Consider the following 26,858-nt stretch of genomic DNA (forward strand, 5'->3'; position numbering starts at 1 on the left):
CCTTTCTCTCTCTCTTCCAGACTCCGCTTCGACTTGTACGCTTATGTGTGTAACCAGAGTGAGAACTCAAGAGACCAGGATGGAGTCTCGTCTGCAAGAGTGACCTGGGGACATCAGTTTGCCAGTTGGGGGCGATGGTCACTGCTGTGTGTGTCTGTCTGTCTGTGCGTATAATCACAGTTGAGTAATTGGCAGTTCAATTTGTCCAATTTGTGCAAATTTGCGCCCTGACGCCGGCACACGACGGCCTCTTCTTGCGAATCACGCCACAGGATCTTTAACGTCCACCGTGAGTGAAGGAGACGGCGCGCGGTATCGTTGTGGTCACTACACCCGCGCAGTATTAATCGGGGCGGCCGATGGAATCCCAACCGGGAACCTCTATCCAACGCGCTACTGCTAGGGCATACAATGGAGTAAAAACATGTTTTATTATTCTTTTATTCTCGGAGCTGGATCTTCAAATTAAAAGCTTCACGTGAACTCCGGACATCGTCGCAGCAGCGGCTTTTGGCTCACCATTGAACAGAGACGTTGGCCACCGCATCACGCTGCGCTTTCAGATGCACTTCTGCGGCCGTCTGGAACATTCTTCCTTCCGACATTAGGAAACCACTGGGAGCTCTTCATTTTTGAATCAGATTGAAAACTAATTTCTTAACAACTGCTTTTTTGTGTTTAGTTTGTTGTCCTTCTCCCGCACCCCCGATGAGCACGGTTGGCTACGTACGGCGCGAAAGAAGTTCAACGTAGATACGTGCATGCGCTCCACTTGAGAACCCCATTTCACAACTGGGAGCTGCCTCGGTCCAAGCCCATTGCTCTGAGCGATGCCGACTCAGCGCTCGCACCTCCGAGCCGCCCCGCGCACCTTGGTTGAAGGTATTCACTTATTTATGAGGGTCCCAGGTTGGGGTGTCTGGACATTTCAAAATTCGTCGGGAAATATAACTTTATAAATGCATCAGAATCAAAAATTTTATTCATGCTGGAGGAATTCGATGACCTATAAAGCTCTTTTTCACAGATGTCCATAGCACTGTACATGAAATAATATGAATAACATTTGAGCATTTAGATCGACTGAGAGGGGGCCACTTAAACAAACCTGGAGTAAATCCCAAACGCACGACATTCCGAAAAGAAAATCCATGAAGATACAAGAGGAGGTCGTTCCTACTTGCTGTACTGTCTCCGACTGGGGACACCTGCGCGTGTGCCCGTTGATCTCTATCTGATCCACCAACCCCGTCGCCCTAGTGTCTCCCCCCACCCCCGCCCCCCACTAATATTCGAGGCGTGGCTCATAATGGCCATGACCTCTGGCAGCTGTAACCTCTTGAGCTGTCAATCAATCCTCCCTTCTCCATCCTTGCGAATTAAGGATCGCCGCGCTCCCTGTGGGCGGGCAGCAGAAGGGGGAATGTCGGTATGAGCGAGAGTTGTATTCGAGGGGCACCACGGTGGCGAGATGTTTACAACCTCGCCTGGTATACAGGAGGTCGTGGGTACGATCTCGACCCTGTATATTTAGAGTTTGCGGTGTTGTCTCTGCCCGTGGTCGCGTGGATTTTTCTCCGCGTCCTCAGGGGTTTACCTCCACAATTAGAATGAACATCACCACCCGTTTAAAGTTATTTAGCTGCTGCTATAAATGTCCACGCGATGAGCCACTTCGTTGAGCGAACATTTGTGGCCAGATCGCTTCTGAAAAAGAGCTACGTAGCTCAGTGGGGCCCTTACCTGGTAAAATTAAATTAAAAAGTGTATTTTTAGTTGAGCGAAGTGGGGGTCCCTCTTTGCCCACACACGCACACACCCCATCGTCGCCTGACCCTTCGCTCGTGGGAGGAGAGACGGTGGGTGGGTAGCAGCTAATGAGCGGGGGGGGGGGGCAAGCAGTGGGTGCCTTGCCCCCCGCTCCCTGGCGGCCAAAGCGACGAGTTTGGCGCCCCTTGACATCCACCATGAGATCTGTTTTCAACAATGGGGTCATATAACAACACACTTATTTAAAATGCGGTTTGAATGTGTTGTTTCGTGATTTTAAAATAATTCGTTTTTGAATTGCAACAACTTGAGTCAAAGAACATTGGACATCGACTTCTGTTTCTGGGATATTGATTTCATTAGACACGCGTCAATAATATTGCAGAGGGTGTAACTTAGGGAGCTATGGTGGCTACATTTTGTGAAGACGGAGCGCGCCCCTACAGCGTGAAATGTTCGAGACCGTGAGCGCAGCTACGGCGACGACGACGACGATGATGTGATGAGACAGAGAGGAGCCGCGATCTCTATCAGCCTCTAGGGTGCCCCTGTGCGAGACAAATCAAATGTTGAGGTCCCACCTCACCGACTGCCGCACACCCTGAGCAGGCGATGTCGTTAGGGGCCGTCCATAAATGACGTCACGCACCTGGGGGGGGGGGGGGGTCAGACATTTGTGACGATGTGTGACGACGGGGGGGGGGGGAGTTTGAGAAATGTGACGTCACATCAAAATGCGCAACTTTAAATAAATATAGAATTGTTATAATACTAATTGTTATAACAACACTCCTACAACATCAGAGTGCAGCGCCACATTAAATACGCACTACAATGACAATAGTTTAAAGCAATTTGAAGCATGTTTTATTTTTTTGGGGGGGGGGCGGGGGGCAGAGCTTTGTGACGTCATATTTGAGGGGGGGGGGGTCTGACTTTTTGAGACGCCGTGTGACGAGGGGGGGGGTCAAAATCGTCCACAATCGCGTGACGTCATTTATGGACGGCCGCTTACTACGCCACTGACGGGAGCAGCAGTGTAGCGGTTAGCGCGCTATCTAAACCGGTCCCTGGGCCTCCCCTAGGTCAACTCAGCCTAAAATGAGTACCTGGTGCGGCGTGTAGCAAACATCGCCACTGGGGAGACAAAGGCGGTCGGTCGTGGTGCTGGCCACCCACCCCCTCGTGTTCTGTGCCGACCTTCATAGGTGCTACTCGGCTAACAGCGCTTGCCACCAACAACACTGTTAATGGGCTTTGCGGTACCGGCAAAAAGGTCCCAGAGATATACCGGGGGGGCGGGGTCGTTGTCTTTGGTGGGAGTGGGAAGAGGGGGGGCACGAAGCGGAGCGACAGAAGAGAGGTCTGGGGGGGTGGAGTCATAGACAGGTGGGGGTGGGAGAGACACGGGCCGGTGGGGGGGTGGTGGAGAGACGTCGGGGGAGAGACGGGGGGGAGGGGTTACGGATTAACTCCTCTTGAGTGCTGTGCCTATCACGCGCATAACGCCCCCATCTCCTCCCTGTTATCCCTCCTCCTCCCGCTATCAACACCCCCCCCAAGCCCCCATCACCATCGCCCCCCTCCCGTGTTATACCGCGTGGGTGACGGCACGGAGTGTCCCAGTGTCGCCCTTCTCCGTCTGTACCAGGTACGCGGGGTCCATGCTGCTGCTGCTGCTTTGGTGTCAGCGCTAACGGCTGCGGAGTGCTCTGTTAGCGAGCACCTATTAAGGCCGGCAAACACGCTCGCAAGGATTGGTTGTGGTGTGGCGAAGTAGTAAGAGAAAAAAAACGCGTCCCGGCCGCCTTTGTCTCCCCAGTGCTGATGATGTTTCGCACGCCGCACCAGACCGGTTACTGTGTACATACGGCGCGTCGTTGAGGCTGAGTCGATCTAGGTGTGGCCCACACCGATTGGTATGTCGCTCCCCACCGACGACCCTTCGTGGACTGGGATCGAACTCAGGTTCGCTGGCTCCCACTCCACCGCGCGGCCTCTTGCTCCGTGGGTTTCTCGGCAGGTGCGGAGGGGAGCGGTGGTGCTTCGGTTGGCGCACTGTCCCGCGGATGACATCGGCGGTAAGCGGTATCCCTCTAGGTCGACTCAGCATTAAGTATTTTGTTCGGAGCGTGAACATCAGCAATGGGAAGACAAAGGCGGCCGTGCGTGGTGCTTGAGGACGCAACCCCCCGGCGTGTGCAGTGTCAGCCTTAGCAGGCGCTCGCTAACAGTACTTTCCCTGACAGTCTAGAACAGTCTAGAATGTAAAGATGCGCCGCTGTTCATTTGCGAAAGGGTTTGGTGCCGTTCTCCGCGCCTCGCTATTCAATTCACTCTTATCCCGAGTCGCGATTATTGCTGTCTACCACACAGCACGCACACACAGCAGCACACACAACATACACACAGCACGCACACACAACACACACATCACACACAGCACGCACACACAGCAGCACACACACACACAACATACACACAGCACACACACACAGCACACACACACAGCACGCACACACAGCACACACACAACATACACACAGCACACACACAGCAGCACACACAACATACACACAGCACACACACACAGCACACACACAGCACGCACACACAGCACACACACAACATACACACAGCACACACACACAGCACACACACACAGCACGCATACACAGCAGCACACACAACACACACACAGCACACACACACACACAGCACACACACACACAGCACGCACACACAGCAGCACACACAACACACACAACATACACACAGCACACACAGCACGCACACACAGCACACACACACACAGCACACACACAACACACACACACAACATACACACAGCACACAACACACACACACAGCACACACACACAGCACGCACACACACAACACACACACAACATACACACAGCACACACACACAGCACGCACACACAGCACACACACAACATACACACAGCACACACACACAGCACGCACACACAGCACACACATAGCACGCACACACACAACACACACACAGCACGCACACACAGCACGCACACACAGCACACACACAGCACGCACACACACAGCAGCACACACAACACACACACAACATACACACAGCACACACACACAGCACACACACACAGCACGCACACACACAACACACACAACATACACACAGCACACACACAGCAGCACACACAACATACACACAGCACACACACACAGCACACACACAGCACGCACACACAGCACACACACAACATACACACAGCACACACACACAGCACACACACACAGCACGCATACACAGCAGCACACACAACACACACACAGCACACACACACAGCACACACACACACAGCACGCACACACAGCAGCACACACAACATACACACAGCACACACAGCACACACACAACATACACACAGCACACACACACAGCACACACACACAGCACGCACACACACAACACACACAACATACACACAGCACACACACACAGCACGCACACACAGCAGCACACACAACATACACACAGCACACACAGCACACACACACAGCACGCACACACACACAGCACACACACACAGCACGCACACACAGCAGCACACACAACACACACACAACATACACACAGCACACACACACAGCACGCACACACAGCACACACACACAGCACGCACACAGCACGCACACACAGCACACACACACAGCACGCACACACACAGCACGCACACAGCACGCACACACACAACACACACACAACATACACACAACACACACACACAACACACACACAGCAGCACGCACACACAGCAGCACACACAGCAGCACAGACGACACACACACAGCACGCACACAGCACACACACAGCAGCACAGAGAGCACGCACACACAGCACACACACACAGCACGCACACACAGCACACACAGCACGCACACACAACACACACATCACACACACAGCACACACAGCACGCACACACAGCACGCACACATCACACACACAGCACGCACACACAGCACGCACACACACAGCAGCACACACAGCACACACAGCACCACACCTCCACCAATACAGCAAACCCACTGCACAGGACACGATCACACATCACACACATAGCACATACACACACGTCACGCACACAGAACGAAGGCAGACATAGCACACACACAGGACGAAGGTACACATAGCACACGCATAGGACGCACAGAGGACGAAGACACGCAGAGGACACACATAGCACACACACATGACTAAGATACACATAGCCCACACACACACAGGACGCACAGAGGACGAAGGCACGCATGGCACGTACACAGCACACACACAGGAAGATACACACATAGCACACACAGCACGCATACATGACGAAGACACACATAGCACACACACAGGACGAAGACACACATAGCACACACACAGCACGCATACATGACGAAGACACACATAGCACACACGCACAGCACGCACACAGGACGAAGACACGCACAGCACACACAGGACGAAGACACACATAGCACACACGCACAGCACTCACAGGACGAAGAGACACAGCACACACGCACAGCACACACAGGACGAAGACACACATAGCACACACACAGGACGAAGACACACATAGCACACACGCACAGCACACACAGGACGAAGACACACATAGCACACACGCACAGCACACACAGAACGAAGACACATATAGCACACACACAGCACAGACACAGCTGGACAGAGACACCGCTGTGTGAATTGATGAAACGAGCGAATTCTTTATTCAGCAAAGTAGATCGGCAACGTCTCCTTCACATAACCGTCTCTCGACATTAACAAATAACAACCATTCTTGACACAGCCCATCAGCCCCACGGCCTTCTGGGACTGAATCACTTCAGCAGCATTAATTCAGCTTAAGCAATACTCGGGACCGGTTTCTACACAGTCGCTCATCAGCAGAGTCGGGCTGACATGAGTCAATGCCGGTGAACTGCGAGATGTTTAGAGAGAAGGACTGGTTTCAAAACACAGTGGCTCATCAGCAGAGTCGGGCTTGCCGAAGCCAATCCTGGTGAATTGCCAGATGTTTCGAGGCTGGGACCAATACTGTGAGATATGGGTATGTTTGTTAAATACATTATCGAGTAATGCACACCACTCGACTGTTGTGATTAAGTGACTGACTGATTGATAGACCGTGTGATTGGTTGACATGTCCACCAATTGAGTAGTCAGTTGATCGATTCATTGAGACCTGTACTCCCCGACTGGATTCGAACCTAGGCTGGGAGTGGAGGGTGCCGTCGGAGTATACCTAGAGGAGGGATGCAATACATGCAGATAACCGAGTGAATAACTGGTTGGGTGAGTGACAGGTTGAATGAGTAACTGAGTGAGTGGGTGAGTAAGTGGGTGGGTCGGTGATTGAGTGGCTGAGACAGTGAGTAACTGAGTGAGTGGTTGGGTGGATGAGTGAGCGGGTGAGTTGGTGATTGAGTCCGTAAGTGAATCACACGGTGAGTGGGTGAGTCGCTGAGTGAGTGCGTGAGTGGCTGGGTGAGTGAGCGGCTGGCTGAGAGGCTGTTTTAATGAGAGGCTGGGTGGTTTTGTAGTTTAGTGAGAGGCTGAGTGAGAGGCTGGCAAGGTGAGGGGCTGGATGAGAAAGGCTGGCTGACTGAGAGGCTGGGTGAGAGGCTGAGTGAATGATACGCTGGCTGAGTGAGAGGCTGGGTGAATGATACGCTGGCTGAGTGAGAGGCTGGGTGAGTAAGAGGCACGGTGGCTTTGTGGCCGAGCGCGTGAGTGGTTAGGTCAGTGACTGGTCAACCGATTAGGGCCACGCATCGGACTGGGGTCGGGACTCCAGCCTCCTCGGAGATCCACGCGGCCTCACTCTCCTGACACGGAGCCTCACGAGGAGGGGCCCAGTGGGGAGATGCAGAACCTTCTGGGGCCCGCGTGCATCTTCCTCCGGGGTGGCCTAGCCGAGGCCCTCATCAAGGTCAGGGCTGGTGGATCACGCGCAGATGGCGTTTCCGTGCAGCACTGCTGCTGTCGAAAGTTTCGCCGTGATTGACGATGGTGGAAAATGAGCGGTGGCATAGCACGATTGGGCTCGGGCACTCTGCTGCGAGGTGATGATACTGCTGCCCATGAGGATGCTGATGTTGGTGGCAGTGATGATTGTGATATTGCCAATGATGAAGATGATGCCGATAATGTTTGATGCCGATGATGATGCTGCTGACGATAATGGTGGTGATAATTACGCCACTTGTGATGGTGATGATACTGGTTATGCTGATAATGATCCTTATGATGCCAGTGATGATTATGATGCTGATTGTGAAGCTGATGATGTAGGTGCTGATGACGTTCCTGATGATAATGGTGCTGGTGATGTTAGTGCTGATTATGATGCCGATGATACAGATGATGATGCCGGTGATGGAGGACACCCTGTAGGTGCAGTCAGCATCTCTGTAATCCTGGGATGGTGCTCCACTTATAATTTAGCTTGCCCACCGCCATAGCAATGTGGACTTGACACCATTGGATTTGGTCAATGATGATGCGAGTGGCTGCTGTCACTGTTCACCAGGGAGACTGTTCACCAGGATGCGATGGCATACATATGTTGAACTTCTTTCGCACCGTACGTAGCCGACCGTGCTAATTGGAGGCATTGGCTCGTAAACCCCACGGGTTGTCTCTGTGTACCCCAGAACAAAATCCGACCCTCGGGGTTCCTCCTCCCGCTGGGAACGGAACCCGCGTCGAAAAGTAACCGGATGCAGGAATCAAAGCGTGGGGTGGCTAACCCCTCCGTACAGGATTGTGACCTCTCTGTACGGGGTCGTGACCTCTCCGTACGGGGTCGTAACCCCTCCGTATGGGGTCATGACCCTTCCGTACGGGGTCGCGGTTCTGCTCCTGCGCGGCTCCCCCCGGTGTGCTGTCAGATTGTGGCGCGTGGACCGTGTCCGACGTTCCCTTACACCTGCTGAGAGCTTCTACGGGAACCGGAGCTCCCAGCACATGTGGAAGTGTGAGGTGTGACGAGGTCAGGCGTGACGAGGTTTGGTGTGACAAGGTTTGGTGTGATGGCTATGCTGCGTATGGCTGCACTATGATCCAGCGCTGCGTGGAGGCAGCAGCAAGGGTTCGTGCATCACCCCACAGAGATGTTGCTAAACTCCCTTCTTCCCGTGGGCGTAGAGGAGGAGACCTCCTCTGTCTCACCAGGAGAAGGCAGTACAGATCATGTGGACTCCGCCTGTTCCATCTGCGTGGGATAGAGTGTTGCCCCCTCACACGTGTGGGTTTCCTCCGGGTGTTCTGGCTTCCTCCCACATGTCGTAAATACTCATGAATTGGCCGATAACACCTTCATATATAGAGGAGCGCAGAGCTTGGGGAGGGTTTTGGCTGCTGCGTTCTCACTTGCCTTTGGTTCCTTGCGCTTCTTAGTCGTTCTCTCTTGGAGAGCGAGCGAGTGCTGTGTGACGCGCTACAAGGTGAAATAATTTTCTCCGGGTGCTCCGGTTTCCTCCCACACGTATAGACCCTGATGAACTGGCTGAGAATATATTAATATATAGAGAGCACTGCAGAGCTTGGGGGTGGTAGCGGGAGGTGGGGGGAGGATTTGGCGCCGGATCGCCACGGAGCTGCAGTTGCTGTTTGTGGTTCCTCCTCCCGGTGCCTCGGAGTCGTCCTCCCCTCCCTCTCTCCTTCCACGAGAGCGGGGAGCGAACACAGTTCAGATATCGTGAATATGGGCGCCACGGTGGCGAGATGTTAACTACCTCGTCTGGTATACAGTCGTGGGCTCGATCCCGACCCTGGTGGAGTTTGTGTGTCTCTCTTTACGTCCCCGTGGTTGTGTGGATTTTTCTCCGGGTCCTCCGGTTTTCCCCTCCACATTTAGCAACAGGCATTTAGAGTATTTGGCTGCTATAGATGTCCACGTGATGAGAAGCCACTGCGTTGGGTTGTCATTTGTGGCCAGGTCGCTGCTGAAAAAGAGCTGCATATAGCTCAGCGAGCCTTACCTGGTAAAATAAAAATAGTAGTAAATAGTTATTATATAAAGAGTTATTATTCACTAACAGTATACTCCCCCCTTCGCCTCTCTCCCGCCTCGGACACAAGGAGAGGGAACTTCGTCCCGAAGAGATTGAAGGTGTGGATGCACAGACACCCCGATTCCCTTCCCACGCTAGCCGCACTCCGTCTGCGCAGCAGAGATACGCTCTCTCGGGCGTGCTCCCATCTGTTCTGAAAACGTAAATTGCCCAGTAAAGACGCCAAACGTTGGGTCAACGTTGCGCCAACGTGTGTGTAGGTGCGCCGTGTGTGTGTGTTATCCGTATATATATTTACAAATGTGTTTATATATCCTCCACAAAGGGTTTATGTTGTTTAATTTAGCATCGAACCAGGACCCATCTCTAACACAGACTGCCCTCCCCTATAAACATCTGGGCAGTCCGCAAGCATTGGTTCAAGCGAGCTTCACTCTGCTGATGAGACACCGAATGCCAAAACCAGTCCTTGCCTATTAACATTTGACAGTTCAGCATTGGTGCAAGCAAACCTGACTCTGCTGATGAGACACTGTACATCGAACCAGCCTTATTAACGTCTGGCAGTTCACCATGCAGCATTGGTTCAAGCAAGCAAGCCTGGCTCTGCTGGTGAGACAATGATTGTCGAATTCGGCTCAGAGTTTGATTGCCTTAAACCAATAACTGCTTATGCAGAAAATGCACTCCGAGAAGAACTCCACGTGTGGCTGATGGTATGTTCTAGAACATTACTCTAGATGCATTATGTGGAGGGAAGGGATGCAGGATTCCGTCGGCTTGATCCGTATTTATTCTTCCAAAGGTCTACCCCGTGGCTTAATACAAAATCAAACATGGATAATTGTGCTAGCTACCAAACCCCACGGATATTTCGCCACGGTGGCTAGGAGATGTTAACTACCTTGCCAGGTATACAGGAGATCGTGGGTTCGATCCCGACCCTGACGCCTGCTGTATATGTGGAGTTTGCATGTTTTCCCTGTGGTCGTATGGATTTCTCTCCGTGTCCTCCGGGTTTTCCTTCCACTTTAAGCATTACCATGCGTTTCGAGTATTTATCTGCAATACATTTCCATGCGATAAGCCACTTCGTTAAGCTATCATTTGTGGCCAGGTCGCTTCTGAAAAAGAGCTATATATCTCAGTGGGCCTTACCTAGTTAAATAAAAAATAGCTTAGTTTAAATAGTTTAGGTGTTGTCTGCGTATTTACATTATAGGCTCATCACGGATACTTGGACGTTCTTGTTAATTACACACAAAGTGCTTGCCTCGTCAATGGGCATAAACCATCACGGAAATTTCATTCATCCTCGCAGCAGCAGCGGCTTCTGACTGCTGCCCTTCGAACAAAGACGGTGGTCACCGCATCGCGCGCTTTCAGATGCGCTTCTGTGGCCGTCTGGAACGCTCTGCCTTCCGATATTCGGAAGCCACTGGAGCTGTGCCACTTTTAAATAATCTCGATTGATAAACTAATTTATTTAGAACTGCTTTTTGTGTTTAGTTTTTTGCCTTTCACCCGCACCTACGATGAGCCCGGTTGGCTACGATTGGTGCGAAAGAAGTTCAACATACATACAACAAAGACAACGATCCCCCGTATAGCCTTTACAGATTATTGGGGCAAGTGCTGTTAGCGAGCGCCTATGAAGGCCGTCACGGCATATGAGGGGGTGGGTGGCCAGCACCACGCCCGACCGCCTTTGTCTCCCAAGTGGCGATGTTTTACACACCTCACCAGGTACTCACTTGAGGCTGAGTCGATCTAGGGGAGGCCCAGGAACGGTTCAGATAATCGTCACTATTGGTGGCCGTGAGCGGGAATCGAACTTGGGTCTCCAGGGTTCGTAGCGCAGGGGGCTCACCGTTGCACTCCATGCATGTGTAGTGGCCTTATTGACGTCGGAGAGATGTTCATTTGAGGCAACACGTATTTATTACAGACGCTTCAATTACAGTGGCGAATCTGATACTTGAAGGTAGCGGCCTCTTCACCCGTACTCTACAGAGGGAACGTTCCCCGAGCTCTAGCCCACGCCAGCTCCCCTGGTTCCCTCTATCCTGGTTCTCTCTCAGGAGGCTGTCTGACCTGGCCCAGCTTCGGCGCAGGTCCCGATCACCAGCCACACGAGCCCGGCCCTCAGAAGGACATCGGCCCTCGTGGCTCTGGTGTCGCACCCTGGCTTGCTTTGCCCGGCCCTCAAAAGGGCAGCGGGCCAAAGGAGTTCCAGGGTCTGGCTAGTCGATCTTCTTTCTTCACTGGCTCTTCATCTTGCTTGAGTCGAACAACCTCTCAGCTCCCCGGGTCCCACCTTTTATACAGTCCCTCACTGAGGGGCGGGGCTAGGAGGGATCACAGCATCCCCCACAGCCGCCCAGGGTGGTGGCCGTAGCGGACGTGTTTGTGGCCACCGCCCTACAACCGCGTGTCACCCTCCCGTCACACCCCTACACATGCACGGTTTGTTGAACGTCTTTCGCGGCCGCACGAACACACATCGGCCTGAGAGGCACGCAGCCGGGTTCGTGTCGTTCGTCTTCAACCGGCGCCTTTGCCACCATTGCAATTAACACCCCCTCAATGATCTCATCGATCACATCTCACCATCATCACCTTCGCCTGATCACGCTCACCTTTACCTTACCATCATCATCATCACCACCTTCGCCTGATCATGCTCACCTTTACCTTACCATCATCATCATCACCTCCATTACCATATCCCTAACCCCATCATTCCCATCACCCTGTCCCTAACCCCATCACCCCTATGACCCTGTCCATAAAACCATTACCATCATCACCTTGTCCATAAACCCGTTACCCTGTTCCTAACCCCATCACCATCATCACCTTGTCCATAAACCCATTACCCTGTCCCTAACCCCATCACCATCATCACCTTGTCCATAAACCCATTACCCTGTCCCTAACCCCATCACCATCATCACCTTGTCCATAAACCCATTACCCTGTCCCTAACCCCATCATTCCCATCACCCTGTCCCTAACCCCATCACCCCTATGACCCTGTCCATAAAACCATCACCATCATCACCTTGTCCATAAACCCATTACCCTGTCTCTAACCCCATCACCATCATCACCCTGTCCATAAACCCATTACCCTGTCCCTAACCCCATCACCATCATCACCTTGTCCATAAACCCATTACCCTGTCCCTAACCCCATCACCATCATCACCATGTTCCTAACCCCATCACCCCTATGACCCTGTCCATAAAACCATCACCATCATCACCTTGTCCATAAACCCATTACCCTGTCTCTAACCCCATCACCATCATCACCCTGTCCATAAACCCGTTACCCTGTCCCTAACCCCATCACCATCATCACCTTGTCCATAAACCCATTACCCTGTCCCTAACCCCATCACCATCATCACCTTGTCCATAAACCCATTACCCTGTCCCTAACCCCATCACCATCATCACCTTGTCCATAAACCCATTACCCTGTCCCTAACCCCATAATTCCCATCACCCTGTCCCTAACCCCATCACCCCTATGACCCTGTCCATAAAACCATCACCATCATCACCTTGTCCATAAACCCATTACCCTGTCTCTAACCCCATCACCATCATCACCCTGTCCATAAACCCATTACCCTGTCCCTAACCCCATCACCATCATCACCTTGTCCATAAACCCATTACCCTGTCCCTAACCCCATCACCATCATCACCATGTTCCTAACCCCATTACCATCATCACCATTACCCTGTCCCTACCCCATCACCATCATCACCCTGTCCCTAACCCCATCACCATCATCACCCTGTCCCTAACCCCATCACCATCATCACCTTGTCCATAAACCCATCACCCTGTCCCTAACCCCATCACCATCATCACCCTGTCCCTAACCCCATCACCATCATCACCCTGTCGCTGTCCTCATCACCATCATCACCCTGTCGCTGTCCCCATCACCTCCCCCATCCTGCAGAGCTGCGCGAGGCGTTCCGCGAGTTTGACCGCGACGGCGACGGCTTCATGACGTGCCGCGACCTGGGCCTGTGCATGCGGACCATGGGCTTCATGCCCACCGAGATGGAGCTGCTGGAGCTCTCGCAGAGCATCAACATGACTCGTGAGCGCATCGCACCGCACCCTGCTGTACCGCACCCTGCTGCACCGCATGGCACCGTGCTGTACCGCACCCTGCTGTACCACACTGCACCCTGCTGTACTGCACTGCATAGCACTGCACCGCATAGCACTGCACCGGATCTCGCCGCATTGCGTGGCTCCGCATCGCAATGCACCGCACCGCACTGCGCTGTAAGTCTATGAATCCAAACACAAATCAACTGTTGCTGCCAGAGACAGACTCTACGGCAGTGAGCATTGGTGGCCATACCATGCTGATGAGTCCTAGTGCTGACGAAACTCGTTCCACCACGGTTTGCCTATCTCTGCAGCACCGCTGCTGCCACTGTCGCTGGCAGTCGGTGGTGTCGCATTTTGCTTAAATGCAATTCGTTTTGAGGGTGACCTGAAGACGTGAAGGATCACAATGCAGTTCTTCAGGAACTGCCGATGTTTTTTTTTTGAATTTGCAAGTTTGACAAATGGCTGTGTGGCTTTCGATACTCCAATGGATACCACGGGGACCGAGACGAGACTCTACAATGCCTCAGATTGCCATCGACGACACTGAGACCGTGACAGCAACAACAACAACAAAACAGAAGAATCGCCGACTAAACCCACACGTGTGATTTGGGGGGAAGGCAGCTCGTGTGATAATGGGGATGGTGGTGGCTGGGTCCCCCACAGGCCAAACTAAGATAAAACTATTTTTTGTTTCACCAGGTAAGCCCCACTGAGCTATGTAGATTTTTTTTCCAGAAGCGACCTGGCCACAAATGATAGCTGAACACAGTGGCTTATCACGTGGAAATGTACAGCAATAGCCAAATGCTGTAAACGCGTCTTGATTCTAAATGTGGAGGGAAAAACCGCAGGACCTGGAGAAAAATCCACGCGACCACGGTGGGAGAGAGAGAGAGACACGCAGACTGCAAATGCACATCAGGTGTCAGGGTCGGGATCCAACCCAACGACCTCCTGCATACCAGGCGAGGTAGTTAACATCTCCTAGCCACCGTGGTGCCCCATGCAGGCGGAGTGCGCGTCTGCTGAGGGGGGGCAATTTGATCAAATCCCGCAGCCACGGCTGAGACAAGAGGAGTCCTTGAGTTTCTCTCATTCATCGTTAGAGCGATCTTACCGAGTAGAAGGAGGATATGCTGGTGGGGATAACGCCATGACAATGATGCTACTGTTATTAAAGCCGATTGTGTAAGTGTGTTGTTACGTTGTTGAGCCAGCTGGGCCAGGATTGGGAAAGACGTAGCCCCCACTGTTCGCCGAGGCAACTGGAGAGCACGGCCTACGAGTTAATCGCAGCACATTAGAACTGCCTACACTCTGTCATTCATCTCACACGATAATACCACACAGGGCTTGCTTGGGATCACTAACCTCAACACGCCTCCCTCTCACCGTGCCCCTCCCACCATGCCCCTCTCTCTGTACTCCTCTCCCACTGCCCATCTCCTCCTGCCCCTCTCTCTGTACTCCTCTCCCACTGCCCATCTCCTCCTGCCCTTCTCCCCCTTACCCTCTCCCCCTTACCCTCTTCTGGCAGAGGGTGGCCGCGTGGACTTTGAGGACTTTGTGGAGCTGATGGCCCCGAAACTCCTGGCGGAGACGTCGGGGATGGTGGGGATCAAAGAGCTGAGGGACGCCTTCCGTGAGGTCTGCTCTGCACTCACCATCCTCACCCTCCTCTTCACACTCAAAGATAACGCTCCCCCGTGTAGCCTTATCAGACTGTTGGGTCAAGTGCTGTCAGCGAGTAGCACCTATGAAGGCCAGAACGGGCACAGGAGGTCGTGGGTGTGTCAGCACCACGCCCGGCCGCGTTTGTCTCCCCAGTGCTGATGTTTTTCACACCATACCGGTTACCTATGTAGTGGGCTCTACGGAGGCACACACTTGAACTTGGAGGCAAAACGTTTATTCCTAATACCACAACGGGGTAACTACATAAACGTAACGACGGGTTAACCAGACCACAACGGGGTAACTACATAACGGGGTCAGTCAGCTAACACACTGCCTGACCCACAATGCTGAGCGTGAAGACCGAAGAGACGTAGCACCCAGGTTTCCATTCCAGCGGACAGCCGCGATCGCTCTCGGAACTTCCCTTCTATGCTCCTGAGCATGGCCTCGCTCCGCCTTCGGCCACGCCCCCTTCTGGATCTTACCAGAAAGTTCTCGACCGAGCATCACGTGTCCCTCAAGCCACCCTTTGGGCCCCCTCGCTACCCTGTCCCGGTCACGTGCCCTCTCGGGTTCACCCAGACTGTCACGTCCTCACTTGCCCTCTCTCTGACCGTCACCAGAACCATGTCCCCTAGGGCCCGCTTCCATGCCATACCTACTCTGGTTCCAGAGAGAGGCCCAAGACGCACAGTTCCACTCGTGTGACAGCTGGCACTAAACGCCATAATGACTCCATTTACGTCACTACACCTATTTGAAGCTGAGTCGACCTAGGGGAGGCCCAGAAGCAGTTCAGATAATTGTCACTGGTGTTGCTCATGAGCGATAATCAAACTCGGGTGCGTAGCACAGCCCGCTAACCGCTGCACTACCGCTCCCTGCACCATTCTTACAGACGTGCAGATCTCTGCTGTAAGTTTATATTCTGTAATTGGAAGCTGCTGGTAAATTATCAGCTCCTGCTGTGATCCCAACCACCATCAGCAAACGCGCCCACGACAGTGGCGACCGATTGATCTCCACCTCGGAGACCTCGAACTGCAATCAGCTGGACAGCGGTAGCGGTGGCTACGCCGCACGTGGTTAGCTGTAATCCAGCACTCTGGAAGCAGCAGCGAGGGTTGGTGGATCACCGCACAGATGTTGTGAAACTCCCTGTGGATGGGCGTAGAAGAGGTGCCCTACCCTGATTCACCTGGAGGTGGTTCAGCCCAATAAGGACTCCACCTGTCCAATCTCTATGGGATAGAGCGTTGTCCCCTCGCACACAGGATTTTCTCCGGGTGCTCCAGTTTCCTCCCACGTTTAAGCACTCCTTAATTGGCCGATAGCACATTCACAAAGAGACAGTGGTGGAAATAGGCTGGAATGCCCAAAAATGCCAAAGTGGGAGTGAAAATTTGAACCCAGTGACTGCGTTCCATAAGGAATTAAGGATTCATCTTTTTTTTTACTGCGAGAGACCTGCTAGGCTAACAGAGAGACCCACAGACACGCACATAGACCCAGAGACACGTACATAGACCTCACAGACATGCACAGCGACCCCAGACATGCACAGAGACCCACAGATGACCACAGAGACTTGCCGTCATCGGCGGCAGTCCCTCGGCGTTCGAGGATGACATCCATCAGATTTTGTGGTTGCTCTTGCGGTGACCGAGGAGTCCAATTCTGGATCTGCAGATCTTTGGGCATTGGGGGCGTCACGTGGTCCTCGAGGGAAGTGGAATCCGCAGTGCAGGGGTTGGCTTCCTTTTCCTTTCTGTTTTGGCTGCAATCCACTTGGGCATCGAGAAGTTGCGTCTTGAAGTGGGCAGCGGCCTGGTGGATTCAGTAGCGTCAACCGAGGTGGTCAGTAGCCTACTCCTCCCAGTTTTGAAGGCTGATTTTTGACTGTATCCTTCAACTGCTTCCTTTGTCCTCGTCTCGTCCGCTGCCCATTGTAGAGCTGGGACAAAAAGATCTGGTGGGGAAGGCGGTTCTCAGACATGTGGATGCAGTGACCGGTCCATTGGAGTTGCTTTTTTAGAAGTCAGCTTGGAGGAGGACACTCCCATTGGTGCAGCGATCTTCCCACTTGATGATCCCCTGGATTTTGCGGAGGCAGCGCTGATGGAAGCCCCCGAGCGCAGTGACGTGGCGCCGGTAGGTTGTCCACGTTTTGCGGCAGTAGAGGAGCGTTGGGATGACAACGGCCCAATAAACTCGGAGCTTTGTTGTCCTGTGGAGATCTTTGTTCTCGAGGACGGCGTTGTCGCAGTTTGTAGAAGGCGGCGCTGACGCACTGGACTCTGCGTTGGATCTCCTCGTCATTGGTGGCCATTTGGGAGAGATGACTACCGAGGTAAGGGAAATACTCAAGCGCCTCTCCATCGACATAGATTGTCGGGGGAGGATGTTTGGCTGGTCAGATGGCGGTTGGTGGACGACCTTTGTTGGGTGACGTTCAAGGTTAAGCCAAGTCTCCTATATGCAGAGTTAAATACATCGAGGGTGGTCTGGACGTGCTGCATGGTGTGAACTACGATGCAGCAGTCGTCCGCAAATTGCACGTCATGGATGTCCTTTGCGGTCAGCTTCTTCTTTGCCTGAAAACGTTCGAGATTGAAGAGCTTCCTGTCCAGACGGTACTGGATGCTGGCGGCAGATGGAAGGTGACCGTGGATAAGGAGGGTGATCATGACCGTATAAGGTAGTGAATAAGGTAGGGGCAATCACGCAACCCTGTCTGACACCCATTCGGATCTGAACGGCATCCGTTTCAGATTCCCCCACTCACACGGTGGCAGTCAAACCGTCGTGCAGGAGCCGCAGGATGGTGACAAACGGCTCTGGACAGCCAAGACGGTGGAGGATACTCCAAAGGGCTTCCCGGTTGAGGGAGTCAAATACCTTGGTTAGGTCGATGAATGCCAAGAACAGTTCTTGATGCTGCTCCTGACACTTTTCTTCAATTTCGGGCAGCAAAGACCATATTTTCAGTGGCCCGGGATGGTCGGAATCTGCGCTGTGTCTTTGTTAGGACCTCAGCAACGGGACTCAGCAGGATGTGGGCCAGGATATTTCCTGCGATGAGCAGGTGGGGTGATCCCTCTGTAGTCTCCACAGCAAGACTTGTCCACCTTCTTGAAAATTGTTCCTATGGTCGCATCCCTGCGGTTGCCGGGGAGGCCTTCTTCATACCACATTGGCATGATCAGCTTGTGGAGCTTTGAAGTAAGCAGGGTGACTGACAACTTGGAAGAGTTCAGCTGGGATGCCGTCCTGACCGCGGGCTCCATTGGACTTGATGGTTGGTGGCTCGCCGAGGTGTTACTCCATTTGGTGTTGCAGTGTGGCTTGGAGGGTTTCATCTGTCACGGTGGATTCTCTGTTCAGGAGCTGTGCGAAGTGCTCCTTTCCAGTGTGGACGGATGGTGTTGTCATCCTTCAGAAGCTGGGATCCATCATGTGACCTGATGGGGTTTTGTCTGGTAGACCGAGGTCCAAAGAAGTTCCGAAGAGACCCAGAGACACACTAAAAGACCCACAGACATGCTCAGAGACCCAGAGACACACTAAAAGACCCACAGACATGCTCAGAGACCCACAGACACACTAAAAGACCCACAGACATGCTCAGAGACCCACAGACACACTAAAAGACCCACAGACAGGCTAAAAGACCCACAAACATGCACAGTGATGCACACAGACGCGCGTATAAACCCACAGACACACACAGCTTACCACACACGGAGCAAAGCTCCTCCTCAGATACAGTGAGAGTGGGGGGAATCATTTATGAATTCCCCCAGTAATTTCTTCCCATTTCTAGCCCTGGGTACAGAGGATCAAAGCGCTTGGGCAATTGTTGGTAGTGCTGGCTGACAGTTGTGGCCGCTGCCTCTCTCCGCTCTGCGGTTCCACCTCCTGGTGCCTCAAAGTCGCCTTCCCTATTCGATGGCGAGTGAACGCCGTGTGGCGGTGCAGCGTTACTTACACCTTGAGATTATATGGAAGAGGACCGGACATCCACTCCTTGTGCTGTGCGGGAGTCGTGGGAATTGTTTTAACTATTCACCACGCCGGTCAGTGAGGGTCGATGAGCACGTCCGGTCAGCAGGGTTGGCTACGTACAGTGCGAAAGAAGTTCAACGTACACGTAGGCTTTCGCAGCCCATATCGTCCATAATAGAGGTTTTTTTTGGGTTAGATCGCGTAAATATAAATGTGTCGATTAACCCATCATCACCCGACACAGCCAATTAGTAAGGTTTGTCACGTAAACAGAACATGCCAATTCATTACTAGTACAGCACACCGGTGTGTTGGAGAGAACATCCATTGTAAATGTTGTGGATTTGTTGTGGATTTGCTCTCCAACACACCGGTGTGCTGTACCAGTAACGAATTGGCATGTTCTGTTTACGTGACAAACCTTACTATTTGGCTGTGTAGGGTGGTGGTGGATTTAATGACACATTTATATTTACGCGATCTAACGCAAAAAAATATATATTATGAACGTACAGTCTGTTCTCCTATAACGTGGTAGTTGTGTTCCTGAAGAACACTGCATTATTAAAAATAGCGCTATCCTAATATATAATATAAGGTAAAGCACAGTCTGCGATAATGCGTGAGATGCATACGCAGGCCGAACAAACACTGAGGCACGTGGGTAGCATCTAGAAGCATCCAGCAGCATCCCGCCTTGTTTGATGCGATGCCGAGGCAGCTTGTACAACCGCTTATTCCTACTCACGCAACGTAGTTCTATTCACTCGATTGCATTATATCAAATTCGCATCCACGTTATAAAAAAAAATGTTCCCTAATACATTCATCACATTATATCCAATTCGCGTTATGAAAACATGTGTTATAGCAGAGCAGACTGTACATACGCACAGCATAGACGCAGGAACATAGAAGTACTGTACAATGGCTTTCGCTGAAGTTCCCACTACTGCCCACCTCTCCTACCTTTGCCGCGTATGCGGCGCGTCCGCAGTTTGACACGAACGGGGACGGCAGGATCAGCTCAGCGGAACTGCGTGAGGCCGTGGGGCAGCTGATGGGGGAGCAGGTGTCGGCCCGGGACATCGACGAGATCGTGCGAGACGTGGACACCAACGGCGATGGACACGTCGACTTCGAGGGTAGAGGCGGCGAGCAAGCATCACCCACTACCAATACCACACACTGCCAGCATCACCCACTACCAATACCACACACTACCAGCATCATCCACTACCAATACACTACCAGCATCATCCACTACCAATACCACACACTACCTGCATCACCCACTACCAATACCACACACTACCAGCATCACCCACTACCAATACACTACCAGCATCACCCACTACCAATACCACACACTGTCAGCATCATCCACTACCGATATCACACACTACCAGTATCATCCACTACCGATACCACACACTGTCAGCATCACCCACTACCAATACCACACACTACCAGCATCACCCACTACCAATACCACACACTACCAGCATCACCCACTACCAATACCACACACTACCAGCATCATCCACTACCAATACCAAACACTACCAGCATCACCCACTACCAATACCACACACTACCAGCATCACCCACTACCAATACCACACACTGCCAGCATCACCCACTACCAATACCACACACTGCCAGTATCATCCACTACCGATACCACACACTGTCAGCATCACCCACTACCAATACCACACACTACCAGCATCACCCACTACCAATACCACACACTACCAGCATCATCCACTACCAATACCAAACACTACCAGCATCACCCACTACCAATACCACACACTACCAGCATCACCCACTACCAATACCACACACTGCCAGCATCACCCACTACCAATACCACACACTGCCAGTATCATCCACTACCGATACCACACACTGTCAGCATCACCCACTACCAATACCACACACTACCAGCATCACCCACTACCAATACCACACACTACCAGCATCACCCACTACCAATACCACACACTACCAGCATCATCCACTACCAATACCACACACTACCAGCATCACCCACTACCAATACCACACACTACCAGCATCACCCACTACCAATACCACACACTGCCAGCATCACCCACTACCAATACCACACACTGCCAGTATCATCCACTACCGATACCACACACTACCAGTATCATCCACTACCGATACCACACACTGTCAGCATCACCCACTACCAATATCACACACTACCAGCATCACCCACTACCAATACCACACACTGCCAGCATCACCCACTACCAATACCACACACTACCAGCATCATCCACTACCAATACCACACACTGTCAGCATCATCCACTACCAATACCACACACTGTCAGCATCACCCACTACCAATACCACACACTGCCAGCATCACCCACTACCAATATCACACACTACCAGCATCATCCACTACCAATACCACACACTACCAGCATCATCCACTACCAATACCACACACTGTCAGCATCACCCACTACCAATACCACACACTGTCAGCATCACCCACTACCAATACCACACACTACCAGCATCACCCACTACCAATACCACACACTGTCAGCATCACCCACTACCAATACCACACACTGTCAGCATCACCCACTACCAATACCACACACTACCAGCATCATCCACTACCAATACCACACACTACCAGCATCACCCACTACCAATACCACACACTACCAGCATCACCCACTACCAATACCACACACTGTCAGCATCACCCACTACCAATACCACACACTACCAGTATCATCCACTACCAATACCACACACTACCAGCATCACCCACTACCGATACCACACACTACCAGTATCATCCACTACCGATACCACACACTACCAGCATCACCCACTACCAATACCACACACTACCAGCATCATCCACTACCGATACCACACACTACCAGCATCACCCACTACCAATACCACACACTACCAGCATCATCCACTACCGATACCACACACTGTCAGCATCACCCACTACCAATACCACACACTACCAGCATCACCCACTACCAATACCACACACTACCAGCATCATCCACTACCGATACCACACACTACCAGTATCATCCACTACCGATACCACACACTACCAGCATCATCCACTACCAATACAACACACTGTCAGCATCACCCACTACCGATACCACACACTACCAGCATCACCCACTACCAATACCACACACTACCAGGATCATCCACTACCGATACCACACACTACCAGCATCATCCACTACCGATACCACAAACTACCAGCATCATCCACTACCGATACCACACACTACCAGCATCATCCACTACCAATACCACACACTACCAGCATCATCCACTACCGATACCACACACTACCAGCTTCACCCACTACCAATACCACACACTACCAGCATCACCCACTACCAATACCACACACTACCAGCATCATCCACTACCAATACCACACACTACCAGCATCACCCACTACCGATACCACACACTACCAGCATCATCCACTACCAATACCACACACTACCAGCATCACCCACTACCGATACCACACACTGCCAGTATCATCCACTACCGATACCACACACTGCCAGCATCACCCACTACCAATACCACACACTACCAGCATCATCCACTACCAATACCACACACTACCAGCATCACCCACTACCAATACCACACACTACCAGCATCACCCACTACCAATACCACACACTACCAGCATCACCCACTACCAATACCACACACTGCCAGTATCATCCACTACCGATACCACACACTGTCAGCATCACCCACTACCAATACCACACACTACCAGCATCACCCACTACCAATACCACACACTGCCAGCATCACCCACTACCAATACCACACACTGCCAGTATCATCCACTACCGATACCACACACTGTCAGCATCACCCACTACCAATACCACACACTACCAGCATCATCCACTACCAATACCACACACTACCAGCATCACCCACTACCAATACCACACACTACCAGCATCACCCACTACCAATACCACACACTGCCAGCATCACCCACTACCAATACCACACACTGCCATATCATCCACTACCGATACCACACACTACCAGTATCATCCACTACCGATACCACACACTGTCAGCATCACCCACTACCAATACCACACACTACCAGCATCACCCACTACCAATACCACACACTGCCAGCATCACCCACTACCAATACCACACACTACCAGCATCATCCACTACCAATACCACACACTGTCAGCATCATCCACTACCAATACCACACACTGTCAGCATCACCCACTACCAATACCACACACTGTCAGCATCACCCACTACCAATACCACACACTACCAGCATCATCCACTACCAATACCACACACTACCAGCATCACCCACTACCAATACCACACACTACCAGCATCACCCACTACCAATACCACACACTGTCAGCATCACCCACTACCAATACCACACACTACCAGTATCATCCACTACCAATACCACACACTACCAGCATCACCCACTACCGATACCACACACTACCAGTATCATCCACTACCGATATCACACACTACCAGCATCACCCACTACCAATACCACACACTACCAGCATCATCCACTACCGATACCACACACTACCAGCATCACCCACTACCAATACCACACACTACCAGCATCACCCACTACCGATACCACACACTGTCAGCATCACCCACTACCAATACCACACACTACCAGCATCACCCACTACCAATACCACACACTACCAGCATCATCCACTACCGATACCACACACTACCAGTATCATCCACTACCGATACCACACACTACCAGCATCACCCACTACCGATACCACACACTACCAGCATCATCCACTACCGATACCACACACTGTCATCATCACCCACTACCGATACCACACACTACCAGCATCACCCACTACCAATACCACACACTACCAGCATCATCCACTACCGATACCACACACTACCAGCATCATCCACTACCGATACCACACACTACCAGCATCATCCACTACCGATACCACACACTACCAGCATCATCCACTACCAATACCACACAATACCAGCATCATCCACTACCGATACCACACACTACCAGCTTCACCCACTACCAATACCACACACTACCAGCATCACCCACTACCAATACCACACACTACCAGCATCATCCACTACCAATACCACACACTACCAGCATCACCCACTACCGATACCACACACTACCAGCATCATCCACTACCAATACCACACACTACCAGCATCACCCACTACCGATACCACACACTGTCAGTATCATCCACTACCGATACCACACACTGCCAGCATCACCCACTACCAATACCACACACTACCAGTATCATCCACTACCAATACCACACACTACCAGTATCATCCACTACCGATACCACACACTTCCAGCATCACCCACTACCGATACCACACACTACCAGTATCATCCACTACCGATACCACACACTTCCAGCATCACCCACTACCGATACCACACACTACCAGTATCATCCACTACCGATACCACACACTTCCAGCATCACCCACTACCGATACCACACACTACCAGTATCATCCACTACCGATACCACACACTACCAGCATCACCCACTACCGATACCACACACTACCAGCATCACCCACTACCAATACCACACACTGCCAGCATCACCCACTACCAATACCACACACTGCCAGTATCATCCACTACCGATACCACACACTACCAGTATCATCCACTACCGATACCACACACTGTCAGCATCATCCACTACCAATACCACACACTGTCAGCATCACCCACTACCAATACCACACACTGCCAGCATCACCCACTACCAATACCACACACTACCAGCATCATCCACTACCAATACCACACACTACCAGCATCATCCACTACCAATACCACACACTGTCAGCATCACCCACTACCAATACCACACACTGTCAGCATCACCCACTACCAATACCACACACTACCAGCATCACCCACTACCAATACCACACACTGTCAGCATCACCCACTACCAATACCACACACTGTCAGCATCACCCACTACCAATACCACACACTGTCAGCATCATCCACTACCAATACCACACACTGTCAGCATCACCCACTACCAATACCACACACTGCCAGCATCACCCACTACCAATACCACACACTACCAGCATCATCCACTACCAATACCACACACTACCAGCATCATCCACTACCAATACCACACACTGTCAGCATCACCCACTACCAATACCACACACTGTCAGCATCACCCACTACCAATACCACACACTACCAGCATCACCCACTACCAATACCACACACTGTCAGCATCACCCACTACCAATACCACACACTGTCAGCATCACCCACTACCAATACCACACACTACCAGCATCATCCACTACCAATACCACACACTACCAGCATCACCCACTACCAATACCACACACTACCAGCATCACCCACTACCAATACCACACACTGTCAGCATCACCCACTACCAATACCACACACTACCAGCATCACCCACTACCAATACCACACACTACCAGCATCACCCACTACCGATACCACACACTACCAGTATCATCCACTACCGATACCACACACTACCAGCATCACCCACTACCAATACCACACACTACCAGCATCATCCACTACCGATACCACACACTACCAGCATCACCCACTACCGATACCACACACTACCAGCATCACCCACTACCTATACCACACACTGTCAGCATCACCCACTACCAATACCACACACTACCAGCATCACCCACTACCAATACCACACACTACCAGCATCATCCACTACCGATACCACACACTACCAGTATCATCCACTACCGATACCACACACTACCAGCATCACCCACTACCGATACCACACACTACCAGCATCATCCACTACCGATACCACACACTGTCATCATCACCCACTACCGATACCACACACTACCAGCATCACCCACTACCGATACCACACACTACCAGCATCATCCACTACCGATACCACACACTACCAGCATCATCCACTACCGATACCACACACTACCAGCATCATCCACTACCGATACCACACACTACCAG

The 26,858-nt window shown here is 52.0% G+C and overlaps 1 protein-coding gene across 4 annotated transcripts in view; it reads left to right on the top strand.

Annotated features, from left to right (window-relative positions):
* The first annotated feature begins 3,332 nt into the window (after window positions 1-3,332).
* The window catches only part of LOC116950264 (calcium-binding protein 1-like), a 28,027-nt gene continuing 4,501 nt past the window's right edge, over window positions 3,333-26,858 (top strand). The window contains exons 1-7 of one of the 4 annotated variants that reach the window (XM_032967947.2): window positions 3,391-3,421; window positions 3,794-3,851; window positions 7,603-7,769; window positions 9,923-9,953; window positions 13,839-13,982; window positions 15,546-15,655; window positions 20,688-20,835. In XM_032967947.2, coding sequence (XP_032823838.1) covers window positions 7,704-7,769; window positions 9,923-9,953; window positions 13,839-13,982; window positions 15,546-15,655; window positions 20,688-20,835 — 499 coding nt within the window. In that variant the 5' untranslated portion in view covers window positions 3,391-3,421; window positions 3,794-3,851; window positions 7,603-7,703. Of the gene's footprint in view, window positions 3,422-3,793; window positions 3,852-7,578; window positions 7,770-9,922; window positions 9,954-13,838; window positions 13,983-15,545; window positions 15,656-20,687; window positions 20,836-26,858 lie in introns of all 4 variants that reach the window. The other 3 variants (XM_032967944.2, XM_032967945.2, XM_032967943.2) reach the window with 3 other exon arrangements.

The sequence above is a fragment of the Petromyzon marinus genome, chromosome 38, assembly GCF_048934315.1.
Source record: "Petromyzon marinus isolate PM22_M1 ecotype Great Lakes invasive population chromosome 38, UKy_Petmar_22M1.pri1.0, whole genome shotgun sequence".
NCBI lineage: Eukaryota > Metazoa > Chordata > Hyperoartia > Petromyzontiformes > Petromyzontidae > Petromyzon > Petromyzon marinus.